This window comes from Pogona vitticeps, chromosome 4 (genome assembly GCF_051106095.1).
Source record: "Pogona vitticeps strain Pit_001003342236 chromosome 4, PviZW2.1, whole genome shotgun sequence".
NCBI classification, from domain to species: Eukaryota; Metazoa; Chordata; class Lepidosauria; order Squamata; family Agamidae; genus Pogona; species Pogona vitticeps.
In genome coordinates, this window is record NC_135786.1 from 155,368,391 (window position 1) to 155,382,206 (window position 13,816).

General features: G+C 42.3%; 1 protein-coding gene across 1 annotated transcript in view; it reads left to right on the forward strand.

Annotated features, from left to right (window-relative positions):
* Nucleotides 1–13,816, forward strand: part of PHLPP1 (PH domain and leucine rich repeat protein phosphatase 1) — a 216,139-nt gene that overhangs the window by 123,279 nt on the left and 79,044 nt on the right. The window contains exon 4 of the mRNA XM_072998538.2: nucleotides 1,561–1,727. Within this exon, the coding sequence (XP_072854639.2) occupies nucleotides 1,561–1,727 (167 nt within the window). The remainder of the gene's footprint in view (nucleotides 1–1,560; nucleotides 1,728–13,816) is intronic.

Genomic DNA, 13,816 nt, shown 5'->3' on the forward strand with positions numbered 1-13,816 from the left:
GTTTGGCTTTTGTTCTCCATCAAACTAGGTCAACAGCAAGGAAGCATAGACTCCAGATGTTTGGCTTAAAACCACAACAAGCTGATCACTACTGGTCATGCTTGATGAGGCTGATGGGATATGTAGTTCAAAGCATGTGGAGGGTCAGGCACCTTGCACCATACTCTGTTTACCTCAGCTGCAGGGATTTCAGCCAGCTTAGTTTGTTCTCCACCCATTTGGACAACATACACAGAACTCGTAATGTAGGAATAAGGTCTCCTACTTTATACTGTTCATGTGTTTAGCACTCCGTACATGCAGATTCATTAACAACTGAGAGAAATGCTAATATCTTGTATTCAGTTAATACATGCAGCATTAAAAGACTAACTCCATGGCTCTTGTGAGTCATCAGAGATTTGGCTCATTATCCTAAGACTGGAAAATTCAAACATGGAAGAAGACTACAACTGTTCCTGGATAGTACAGTGGACCCTTGACTTACAGACGGCTTGACTTACAGACTTTTTGAGTTACAGACTTCTCTGGCCGCAAAATTTAGGTTTGACTTGCAGGCTGAGATTTGACTTACAGACCAGAAAAAAACCAAAATGGAACAAAAACGGCCTGTTACAGGATTAATCGGTTTTCAGTGCACTGTAGGTCAATGGAGACTTGACTTACAGACTTTTTGACTTGAGAACCGCCTTCCAATACGGATTAAGTTCTCAAGTCAAGACCCCACTGTACTGCTCTAGAATGCTAGCGAGGGAATACATGCTGACTTGTAATTTGTGAAAGAAACTCCTTGCATGTGAAATGCTAGTCTGCAGTTGAGAAGCATTTCAGTGTCCCCTTCTTCCTAATGCCATTTGAGTGCAGCTCATAGGAAGGGATGTGTTGATGTACAGGTCTAGAAAGATAAGGAAGGCACAACTGAGCAGGAATTGAAAGGTACAGACAAGATTCTTGTGCAGGATCTGGGCATGGAAGAGGAAGCCAGTGAAGGGATCTAAGGCAATCTTGGGCCTCCAAATGTTCTTGCACTTCAGCTCCCAGAAATCCTGGCCAGCAGAGGTGGTGGTGAAGGCTTCTGGGAGGTGTAGTCCAAGAACATCTGGAGGCCCAAGGTTGGGGACCACTGATCTAAGGGATGGGGTTGTGTAGTTGGAGTGGTGAACATTTCCCTTACGGGGTGAATTTTCTAAGCACTGTCATGTGTACAGTTAGGTTTCATGGATTGAGACCATGGGGCTCTCTAGATACTGGACTCTAAAGCCTGACCAATCTGCACAGCAGTTCTAATGCTTAGAGAGAGAGATGTTGGAATCTAACAGTATTTGGAGTGCCATGGGCTCCTCAGCCCTGCATGACTACACATCAGTCCAAAAGTGGAAGTGTTAACCAGCCAAGCTGTTACAAGCTTGTATTGTTGGGTGGAATTCTCAATAGCTTCTCCTTTGGGGCTCATTAGCCACTTGCATGTAATGCAAAGTGTCCTAGTTTAAGCAAGAAACCCCCAGTGTTGATCTTATTTGATGTAATTTTTGGGTTTGTTTGTTTGTTTGGTCTGTGCAGATTGCATCGCAACGCATAAGCTCAGTGGATCTCTCGTGTTGCAGCCTGGAGGATCTGCCTGCCAATCTTTTCTACAGCCAGGACCTCACACATCTTAATTTGAAGCAAAACTTCCTGAGGCTGAACCCTAACTCACCCACAGCTGGAGGACCTAATGAGCTACAAAGGTAAATCAGTTTGTTGTTTTTTAAAAAAAACAAGCAAACAAATGTGTTTTCCTGGGGGTGTGTGCGGAGAGAAGATAAAAAAAATGATATAAGCAATTCCTTGAAAGCCTTCAGATGTGTTCCTTTGTCTTTCACCACAACCTAGCTGGTTGTGCCTGGGATCAGAACCCCACCCATTTTACATAATGTGATGCTGTCATGCTCTGGTCCATGGGGTCACGAAGAGTCAGACACGACTAAACGAACGAACGAACGAACGAACGATGCTGTCATGGGAACTCACTCATACATTGCATTTGATTTAATCATCCCTACGGACAAAAGTAACAAATGCTGTGGGCTTGTAGAGAGCTGCTCTTAGTCCATTCACCAGCACACATCTTTTCTGGTCATTTGTGACATACAGAAGTAGAGCTCAGAGAAGTTATTGGGGTGGCGGGGGCTACTTTGCCCAGAATCCCCCAGCCAGTATGGCCCTTGGCCACAATGCCTGTAGGCTTCTGGGATTTGAAAGGCAGTTTTTCTAAGCTCTGCACTACTTGATTAGAAGTGGGGGGGGGGAGAAAGAAAGAAAACTGTTTCTATTCTCATTTACAAGAATTTTTCTGCCTCATTTCTTTTGAAGGCAAGTTTCTACAGCTGTCCAGTCACATGGCTATTTATAAAGGCAGATATAGCTAATTAAAACTTTATATTAGGGTGAATAAGTGACCACACCTTTTGCAGCCCCTAGCCCTCCCATACACTCCTCTTTTTTTTTTTTTTAATTTGGACCAAAAAAAACCTGAATTGCAGCTCCTGGAAACCTCCAGAGGTGGCATTTCATCTCTTTTTAAAGGCACATGGTCCCCCTGCACTGTTCAGCACCCTGAAATATCAGTTTCTCAAGACTAGAATTAGACAACTAGTCATTTCAACTTCATTTTTTAAATGTGTTCTCTACCGAAGGTCCATGTGGCCCGTGGAGAGTTCTAAGGGCTGAACATTGCCCTCCAGAATTCTCTCTCCCCCACCCCTCAATTTTGTTTGGACCCTCCCAAGAACATTCATAAGGGTTTGTGTGCTATATCTGACCTGCAGACGAGACAATGTCCACTTCTATTTAAAAACAACAGTTGTTGCTATATACAGCTGAGTATACAGCACTGTAAAGTTGGCTGCAAGGGGGTATGGAGCATTATTTAAGGGTAAAGAAGACTATAAATATAGACATACATTTTAGAAAATACTCTTTTGAATAACTAAAGAAGGAGAAGACATGGTATAATTGTCAAATGAACTATGTTTTCATAGTTGGTCGGACAGGAAGATACAGATGAGACAGTAGCAACTGGACACTCACTAGCAACGTATTTGAACATATGTGCGTACAACCTATACTTGCTGGTCATGCATAGAGCTTGAAGATGTTGCATTACAAGTAAAGATGTTACTGTGCCTGCAAGCCTGTTCAGTTTTGGGGAAACACTGTCATAACATGGGAAAAAAGACAATTGCTAGGGATCTGGGTTGTTGCAGTTATAGGGCAGTGAGTAAACATTATTCCTAAAATGTTGCTTTTGGGGAGTACAAGGAAAGTTCTGGCAGTTTGTAAAGTTAATAATGTATTGCTAATAGTAATGAAAAAAAAAACAAATAATGGATTATGTTTTTAAAGTATTGGTCCAAGGTCAGAGAATGTGGATGTTCTTATGCAGAAATCATGATCTGGGCAAAAGGGTCTTGAGTAAATTTCAGCACAGGCTGTGACTTTGCCTGAAGCTTTGTTTCACTTATCATCATCATCATCACATCTAATGGCTGAGTAATAGTAAGGAGTAGAGCCAAAATCTAAGACATGCTGAGGAAAAACAACTTAATTAAAAAATAACCCAATATTTTAAAAAGTAACACACAGATGGCATGCTAAATGACACCCAGAAACCACAAAATACTGAGTCTCTGTTAAAAGAAAGTGGAAGCCAGGGTGGAGAGTGAATTTCCTCAGTAGATTACATAATGCCTCCTTCCAAGGACGGTTACTTGCCCTACCCACACATCTCATGCTGGGCAGCTGAGGATGCTGACTCCGAGGGAGGCCTGGAAGGAGAAAACAAGGAACTTCTCAGCGATCGATCGCTGCTCTGCGCTGGAGCGAGCAGCTACCCGAGATTCACCTGCCCCGCTTCCCTGGAGATTTTTTTTTTTTAAATTACATTTTTTCTTATTTCAGCAGGCTTTCTAAACCAGGCCTTCATTAAATGCTCTGCTTGAGTGTATGTTTAACAGCAGTAGCCATCCATCTGATTTTAAATTAATTTTAGTTTGTTTTATAATTAAATTTATATGCCCTATAATTATTTTACCGTTGTAGATCATCCAGAGTTACCATTGATCAGTTCTAGGAGCTAAATAAATGGAAGGAAGGAATAAAGGTATGAAGGTAGGAAGGAAAGGAAGGAAAGGAAGGAAGGGAGGGAGGGAGGGAGGGAGGCTCCTCGCCTCTTGCTGGAATACAGTTCCCAACATGCCTTGCCGCTGGCTGTATTGGCTGATGCAGTATGTGGAAAGCTGTACGCTGCCAGTCCCTGCCCTTGAAAGAAGAGTGTGCACTAGCTAGTTGGAATCTTGACTAGGAGTTACATCTGTTAGGACATTGCAGTATGCTATGGAATTTGCTACAGGTATAATTGCAATTGCCCATTTGCACAATTTAGAGAAACGTAGTTAAGAATAATAAGTGCGGTGACTTTAAACCCGTGCCAGATGTCTCGGTAACAGCAGGTGTTCTACTGGCCAAACACCATCACAAAGAGAGAGGTTCTTCCTGCCAGGCTAAATTGCTGCTGGCGAGGTGACTGATAAGAGAATACCGCAGGGAGTTTTTGATACGTTTCTGAGGGATTCTCAGAACTATCAGTTTTCACTATAACTTGTCAGTGGTTATCAAGTGCCAATTTAATACTCTGACTGTTTGTGGATGGTGCAGTTTTTGAACTTCTCTTTGTTGAGAAGAGGTGTTGGCTTCTGTGTTCTGATCAAAGGGTGTAATTGGTCCGTGTATGTGCTGTGATCTAAATGTAAACGAAGAACATCTCAGTATCACACAGGAGTTAATCTGTATGCGTACGTAGCAGCAGCTCTCTTAATTGAAGAGAAACAGAGGCCTGAGGCAGCTGCAGTGGCCTATCGTGACAATAGTTTTCCTGGAAACTGGGGGTACCCAGGCATCTGAGGTGGGCCCTGGGAGTGGCAGGAGATTGCCCTTGGTGGCGGCACCTTTCTGTGAAAAGAAGCAGAGTGAAGGGAAAGTGTTCAGCTCTATGTTTCCCACTGCTTTGGGTGCCTATTCCTTATTTTTTTTAAAGACTTCCTAGGTCTGAGATGAATGAGCATGGTACCTTGCTCTCTTTTGCTGCTTTTGAGGAAAGATATCCACAGGCAGTAATAACAGTTGTGATTTCTCTGGAATTTATGAGCGCAGGGTGTCATAGTCAGGCTATAAACCTGAATGTGCAGCCCACCTATACCCTCAGCAGAACTGCCAGGTCCATGTCCATATAAAGGGTCTGAATGGATCAATAGAAAGGTACTAGAAAGGTGTGCATGCATACATTGTGCATACATTTATCCTTGAATTGATTTGTTTGTTTGTTTAACTTATATCCCACCCTTCCAGTGGTGAACCACTACTTTGAGTGACCACAACAAAGCATGTACCCATGACATCCAACCCAAAATAACATGTTAGAATAACAATAATAAACAACTGTAAATGTAATATGATATAACCCACCTACCCTCAGATGGTGACATTAAATCAGTTAAACATTGCACAGAATGCATTCTGAAGGACAAAAGGCAGAGACCCTGGTGTACATCAGTAGGCAGCAAGTTCCACAATGTTGTGGCCACCACCAAAAAGGCCTAGTTCCTGATTGTTGTTTTCCAGGCTTCCCTGGAGTGGCCAGCTGCAACTATAATGCCTGTGGTGATCAGATGGTCCAGGCAGAAGAATATGGGTGAAAACAATGGTTTGTGACACTACTTAGTAAAAGCCAAATATAATATTCATTGAATTTCCTAAGTGGCCCACTAAATGAAGTTAGGCTTGGACCTGAAGATATTAAATAACCTATCATTAGCTTGCTGCATCATCTTAGGCAAATAATTGATAAACTTCAGTTTTTCATCTGTAAACCAGATATAGCAATTGCCTTGCTACTGTATGGTTGCTGTGAAGATGAATTCAGCAACTTTGAATTCTGTGCTCTTTTACCAAATGCAGAATGAAAGATTTATAACCTGCACCAGTGATAAGAGTGTAGTAGACCAAATGCACAGAAATGATTGTCCATGTAAGCTGTGGAATTCTAATTTAGCTGTCATAAGGAAGTCATGATGAGTTTTGATTGTCATCACTGAAAACAACAAGAACAACAGTCTTACAGGTCTATTGAGAAGACTTCTTTGTCGAACAGTGTGATTTTGGAAGAAATTTCCAGGGTGATGGTGACAGGAACAGCCACCAAAAGTCATGTAACACTTAAGGACTAACATTTTATTGGGCATAAGCTGTTGTGAACTGCAGCCCACTTCTTCAGGTGTACTGGATCTAATTAAGTGAACTGCATTCCATGCAAATTTATTCCAAGTAAAGCCACAAGATTATTTTGATGCACCCTGTTTCTGCAGTTTGCCAAAATTAGCTGTTCACATTTTGAAGGTGGAGTTATTTATTGGATCATGAACCCCAGAGATGTCATTCTAAAGAATGCTAGTGATGTGAGTTCTTAGCAGTAGAAAAAAAAAAGGCTTTAGTTTTTAAAGGATGTGTGTAACATTCCCTCTAAGTCAGGGGTCTCAAACTCAATTTATCTGGGGGCCGCTCGAGGCAGAGTCTGGCTGAGGCTGGGCCGCATCAGATTTTCCACCAAGCGGAGCAAGAGCCTGAGGAAGCCGCCCAGGAGTTTCCTTAGCCCTGGCTGGGGCTCCGAGGAGGGGGGAGGGGCGCCCAAGCCCTCATCGCCGGCCATGACCCCCTCCAGCTCCTTCTTCATTACCACCAGCAGCAGCAGCAGCAGGTCGAAGAAGCGGAGAAGGAAGGGAGCGCCGGCGACCACCTAGCCGGAGGGGAGAGGAGGGCACGACATAAAAATTTAAAAAAACCTCACAGAATTCGCCTCGGGTGCCAGAGGTGTTGTCTTGGGAGAGAGCTGGTGAGCGAGGCAAGGCTTTTTCTGACTCTTGACAGCAGAGGACGTGTGGGTGCTTCGGGGGGCAAGCAAGGCAGGGGCCACAAACGATCATCCGGCGGGCCGCAAATGGCCCCCGGGCCGCATGTTTGAGACCCCTGCTCTAAGTTGTGCAGCCACACAGTTTTGCATCAGTGCTGTGCATCCTCAGCCAATGTTGGTGCCCATTTGGTTCTTGCCACAGCTGAAACCCCATGTACGTAGGGGTGGGGGCCTTGCCCAGCACTTGCAGAAAATTAGAGGTAACGTTTGGGGGGGGGGTATGTGAGCTGGCTCTGTGCCCAAGATATTGCACCTTCTACAGTTTTACTAATCTGTTGTTTCAATAGCGGTACACGTTGGTTGAAAGAACAGATCTTTCATTGAATTGTTGCCTTGTTTATCGACACGATGGCAGAAGTCTACTGCAAAAGGTGACTTCCTTGGTGTTGTGGCTGTGAAGGGCTTGCAGGGTTGCCCTGCACCCACGTAGAGAGCTGTGTCCACCCATTTCCATTTGAGGGGCAGGCTTATGTCCACATCTGGTACCAGGCATCTGCGAACAGTAGAGTCTCCACTGGATATAGTAGCATAACATTGGGTTTAGTGTGTAGTGGAGCTTTTCTGGAGGGTGTATGTGTGAGGGGTGCATTGGAAGGGAGAACTTGTTTCCCAGCTGAATCATAAAGTACCCTTGTTTGATGGGTTCATGTTATTTACATTAATAAAATGCCTCTTGTGTCTGTCCATTCTCCTTTCTTATCTTTAGACTCTTCTTGTCCAGAGTACAAAAGTCTCATTATCTGTTGAGCAAATGCTTGCAGTTTGGATGCACTCCTAGTTTGATCTCTCGTCTGTGGCCATTTGTCTGTTTTGAAAAGAGCAATTAGGCTTTTGGTGCTGTGCATGCCGTACGTTGGCATTATCTCTAGGTGAACATAACTCTTCTGTAACCGGGGAAGATAGCTCTGATGTTAACATGCAGCGTAGCATCAGCCGGTGTAATAAGAAACTGATGGTAACCCTCTGGTGAAACATTGGGATGGAGTATATTGTGATCCCCTCTACTCTGAGCCCATTAACTACTTGAGGCATGTTTTAAAACTGGTCAAGATTCCCGAGGAGTTTGTATGGGGTATGCACATCTTTAATACTGGGTGTGATTGCATGGATGCTCTGGCAGAAGTGGCAGATAGCATGGGCTGTAAGCCTTATTCGCAGCCCACAGAAGCAGCTATTTTTAGTACGACAGAACATTATAAGTGGAACATTTACAGGATTGCCAACCTACATAGACAAATAGCTCTCACATTTTGGGGGAGTGCATGTCAAAAACAATTAACCTCCCCATGACACTGTGACATCGTGTGCTTTATGCAGCCTTGCCCATTTGCCGCTCGCCTTGGTGATGAACAGCACCTGCCAGTGTTTGGTCTGTGGAGTTCCTCTCGTGCAGGTCCCGCAGCTTTCGACTATTCAGCCACTTGCATGTGCGATTGTCAGTAGCACTTGCCATCTTTTGTGTGGTTTTCATGAGCAAAACCATATGTTGTCTGAACAAGAGTACTAATGATAGCTGTGACAGTGGAAATGAAGCATAGCTCCCTTTGAGGTATTTTACTGTGAGCAGTGCTCTCTCTGCTGTTCCTGAATGGCAGGCATTAGGCAGGATTACTAATTGGCATCACTCTGAGAAGCAACTGGAATATAGCTTGATGGATAAATCTTAGTTACACCTTTGCAAATACCACAGGGCTAGTATGGAGTAATTCAGAATTCACTTTCTTTGCACCTGGATGTTTGATGGTCAGCACAGATGGGAAAAAGAATTTGTAAAATAATATTCATTCCACTGAGTGTATGGTTTCTTTAGTTGTTGTAATGTAAATGATCATCTGTGATTTTGATAGCTCATATTGTGGCTGTTGTGATGTTTCTTTTCCCAAGAGCAACATTCCAGTTTCTTTTCCCCCCTTGTTTTACATTAATTCTTTCTTGGGAATACAGTTCTAGAATATTTCTTTAAAATATTTTTACCCTGCTTTTCTCCTTAAAAAAAAGAATCCAAGGCAGCTTGCATCTTTAAACAAAGACAATATTTGAAACTGAAAAATAATAAATTATTCAAATATTAAAAATGAATTAAATAAACATATTAAAAATGTAAGATTAAAGTACAGTGGTGCCTCGCATAGCGATGTTAATTTGTTCCAAAAAAAAACATCGCTATGTGAAACCATCGCTATGCGAAACACCATTTCCCATAGGAATGCATTGGAAACCGGTTAATCCATTCCAGTTGGAACAGATTGTCGTCGTTAAGCGAAAAAAACCATAGGAAACATCGCTAAGCGAAACAATGTTTCCTCCATTGGAATGTATTGAAGCTGACTCAATACATTTCAATGGCTTTGCGAAGTCAATTTTTGCAATTTTAAATGTGTCATACAAGGGGCAAACATGGTTTTAAATGCTTGGAATAGCTTCTGCACCTTCTAAAACGGGTGCAAATGTAATTTGGCTTAGATCTGACTTTTCGTTAATTTAGGGTGAATTTTTCTCCCCAACTTTTGATAGTTGTCAAAATCTGACAGCTCCATTATTTCCTATGGGGGAAGAAAAAATTCACAAAAAATTAATGAAGACTCAGCAACTGTTCTAAATGGTTGGATTCATTAGAGGACCCCCTAAGTCGTGTGCAAACCTGATTTGGCATTGATCTGAACTTTCGTTAATTTATGGCGAATTGTTTTCTCCCCCATAGGAAAGCATGGAGCTGTCAGATTTTGACAGGTCCATTGGTTCCTATGGGCAAAAAAAAAAAATAACCATAAATTAACGAAAAGTCAGATCAAAGCCAAATCAGGATTGCACATGACTTAGGGGGTCCTCTAACGAATCCAAGCATTTAGAACCGTTTTTGACCCTTCTAAGACACTTTTTAAATTGAAAAAAGAAACATCGTTAAGTGAAGCAGGGGACCTAAAATCGCATTCGTTATGCGAAGCATGGTCCCAAACTTCGCTAAGCGAAAATCGCCCATAGGAAACATCGTTATGCAGTGCATATTATTTTCTAAAAAAACACATCGTTATGCGAATTCATCGCTAAACGAGGCAATCATTAAGCGAGGCACCACTGTATTACTAAAACAGATTTAAAAATGACAAAAATACAAACCAACTCATTTAAAAATCTCTGGACAGTCTGTCACTAAGGAAAAGCCTGGCTTCTTGTGGAAGGGAGTTCCAGTGTCTGGGAGCAGCAACAGAGAAGGCCCTCTCCTGTGTCCACATCAAACTCCCCTATGCGGGTGGTGGGGGCCAGGAGAAAGGCCTCCCCTGATGATCTTAACACCTAGGCAGGCTCATTAAGAGAGATACGAGTTTTGATTTAGCTTGGACACATGTTGTTGAGGGCTTTATGAAGTAAAACCTGTACTCTGAATTGTGTCCAGAAATGGATTGACAGCCAGTGGAGCTGCTGTAATTGGGGGCTTATGTGATCTCTGTAACCTGCTCCAGTCAGCAAACTGGTTGCTGCATTTTGCACCTGCTGAAGTTTCTGAGCACTTTCCAAAGGCAGCCCCACGTAAAGTATGTTGACAATAATCCAACAAGGATGTAATTAAGACATGTGTCACTGTGGCCAGATCTGACCTCTCCAGGATCAGGTACAGTTGGCACATTAATTTTAACTGTACAAAGGTAGTTCTGACCACCACTGAAACCTGGGCATCCAGGCTCAAGAGACAAATCCACCCTCAAGCTGAACATCTGTGCAACCCCATCCAGTACAGACTGTGTCCCTATTCCTTGATCTGCCTCTTGACTGACTTGGAGTACCTCTGTCTTGTCTGAATTCACTTTCACTTTATTCACCCTCACCCAGTTCATTACTGACATCAAGACAGTGATCTACAGCTGAAGCAGCTTCCTCAGATTTAGATGGCAAGGAGAGACAGAGTTGAGTATCATCTTCATACTGGTGACAGCGAACGCCTAAACTCCAGACAACCTCTCCCAAAGTTTTCATGTAGATGTTGAATAGCATAGGGGACAAAAACAAACCATGAGGGACTGCACAGGCCAACAGTCAGAGTGTCAGCCAGGAGTTCTGTAGCATCACCTTCTGAGTTCTCCCTTCCTAGAAGGTCCAGAACCACTGTAAAACAGTGCTTCTGAATCCCGTCCCAAAAGATGGCCCAGAAGGATACTATGGTCAATGGTGTCAAAAGCTGCTTAGAGGTCCCGCCGAACCAGCAGAGACACACTCCCTCTGTCTAGTTCCCGGTGTAGATCATCCACCAAGGCGACCAAAACAGTCTCCATCCCATAGCTGGGTTTGAAGCCAGATTGAAGTGGATTAATAAATGCTGAAAGGCACCCCAGTGTGTGAGATTTTGTTTCAGAAAATGGACAAAGGAGTATTCCTCAGTATTCTGAGTATTCCTCAGTTTTAAATTATGTAGTTTTGTTGGTACATAGTCATGAGCACCTCCCATGTTGAAAAACGGAAGCAAGGCTTTGTTTTGCTAATCATTGTTAGTATCAGCATCTTTTAGTTGAAAGCTCCATTTTCATATTTGGAAAATTAGAAAGATACCTTTTTCAGATGGTTGTCTAATGAGAAATTAAAATCTACACTGTGAAATTTTTAGAAGACTTGGATTGAATGGGATAGACTATCCCTTCTTCCTTTGCTGTGAAATTAGATAATGCTGTGTGGAAATTAGAAGACAGGGTGAAAGTAAATTATAAGTTAGCACTTCTGGAAGATTTCTTGATACCATTAACACAAGGAAAAGATTACTCTCAAAGCATTATGGCATCTGAACCTCTATCATGATGGTCTTATACAGGAGAGATCGAGAGCTCAGCGTCCTTGGAAAGAAATTGTAACTACTATAGAAAAGTGTTAATATCTTGTATGTTGCCTTTGAGTCTACTTTGCTTACTTTTGTGCTGTGTTAAGGTGATGTCAAAAGAATCTCAGGTACAGTATTGGTGATTTAGCTTGATTCTAAAGCTGAGTGGAATTGACAATGGAGACTTATTTATTAGGAAAGTTGGATTGAATAAATATAGGCTCTATTTATTGTGAACCGCAGTAAGAGTACAGTTCTGTATATACATAGTCACTCTGATTTTAAGAAGATCAGAGGTAGTTGTATGTAGGATTGTTGTCCCAGGCAAGGAAGAGTTGGAGCTCAAACAGAACATCTACAGAAAATTGAATTTTTCCATGAGTGTTTTCTTTTACGTTCTTTTGTTTTGTTTTGTTGAATGTCTGCTTCTATGAAAATTAGAGATTTTCTGATTCTGAATAGTACAGAATGTGTATTATTGCTTCTTTTGCACAATGAAATGCAATATGTGTGGTAGACTTAAGTCAGTCACGACTAGCATAAGTCCTATCATGGTGATTTGGGATACGCTAACAACGACTAAGACTGGACCTAAGGCTAAGCCATTGTTTTTGTGTCAAAATAAATTTTGATTTCTGTGAATTCATACACACCCAGATATGAAAAGGACAAGATGTTTAGGATTGGGGGAATGTTCAAGGTAACAAGGACAGATGACCAATTCAGCTGTGTTTTTAGCTTTTGGTTGTTGTGGGTTTTTCGGGCTCTTTGGCCGTGTTCTGAAGTTTGTTCTTCCTAACGTTTCGCCAGTATCTGTGGGCGGCACAGAGGACAGCACTCTGTGCTCTGTCCTCTGAAGATGCCGGCCACAGAGAATGGCGAAACGTTAGGAAGAACAAACTTCAGAATACGGCCAAAGAGCCCGAAAAACCTACAACAATCATTAGATCCCGGCCGTGAAAGCCTTCGCGAATACATTTTTATCTTTTGTTTGACCACAACTTTACTGTAGTATATACAGTGTGCACAATAACAGTGCAACAGATGTAATTGCCACCCTCAACTTGCCCAGGCGTCTCTCTTGTCTGTGCTACTCCATAAAGTGCTAAGATCACGGGCATAAATTGGCAGTTTCACAGTATGAATCTGTGACCTAACATTTTGCTTTGCTTTTAAACAGTAAGCATTTATTTGAAGATCTTTTGTCAATGTTTCACCGTTGTCCTCTCCTCATTTGGGGAATTAGCAAAGTGTTTTATTTTGTTTTTAAGTGCATGAGCACTTCCAAAATTCTGTGATGGAGTCAGGAAGACAGGGTAAACTTTTCATTTAACAACAGGAAAAGCAGAGTGATTAAAAAAAAAAAGAACTTCGCTTGGAAGTTTTCTTGCAATTCTCCTTCAGCTGCCGCCATTTCTGGATAGCAACAATGCAGTTCCTTTATGCCTGTCCTGCTCACTTCTCTGACAGCACTTAGAGGGATGGAGTTTTCTGAATTAAGGAACCCCCCCAGGCCTGTAATTTTTCCTGGACTATTCCCCACTCAATTTTGGGACTAGGAGTTCATTCATTCCAAACATCCCATCCTTGAACAGTTAAACTTGCAGGAGTGGTCAACTGTGGCCCTCCAAAGGTTATTGGGCTGCAATTCCCGTAATCCCTTAGTTGTGCTGGTTTGATCTAGTGACATCAGAAAGGCCAGAGTTACCAAGCTCTGTGTTAAAAGGTTCTAGCAGCATTGTTATATCCAGAAACAAAACTTTGTAATGAACAATTGAGAGAGTTCATTATGTTAAGCCTGGAGAAAAGAAAGATTTAAGAGATGAAGAAGCCATCTTCAAATATCTGAAGGTTGTCATGTAGGATTTCTGAATGAAGCAGATTATCTAGACCCATTTCAGTCTGGTTTCAGGCCCTGCTATGGGATGGAGGCAGCATTGATCACCTTGATGGATGACCTACACCAGGAATAGGAAAAGGGGGTGTGTTTACAAAGAAATTGACAGAAT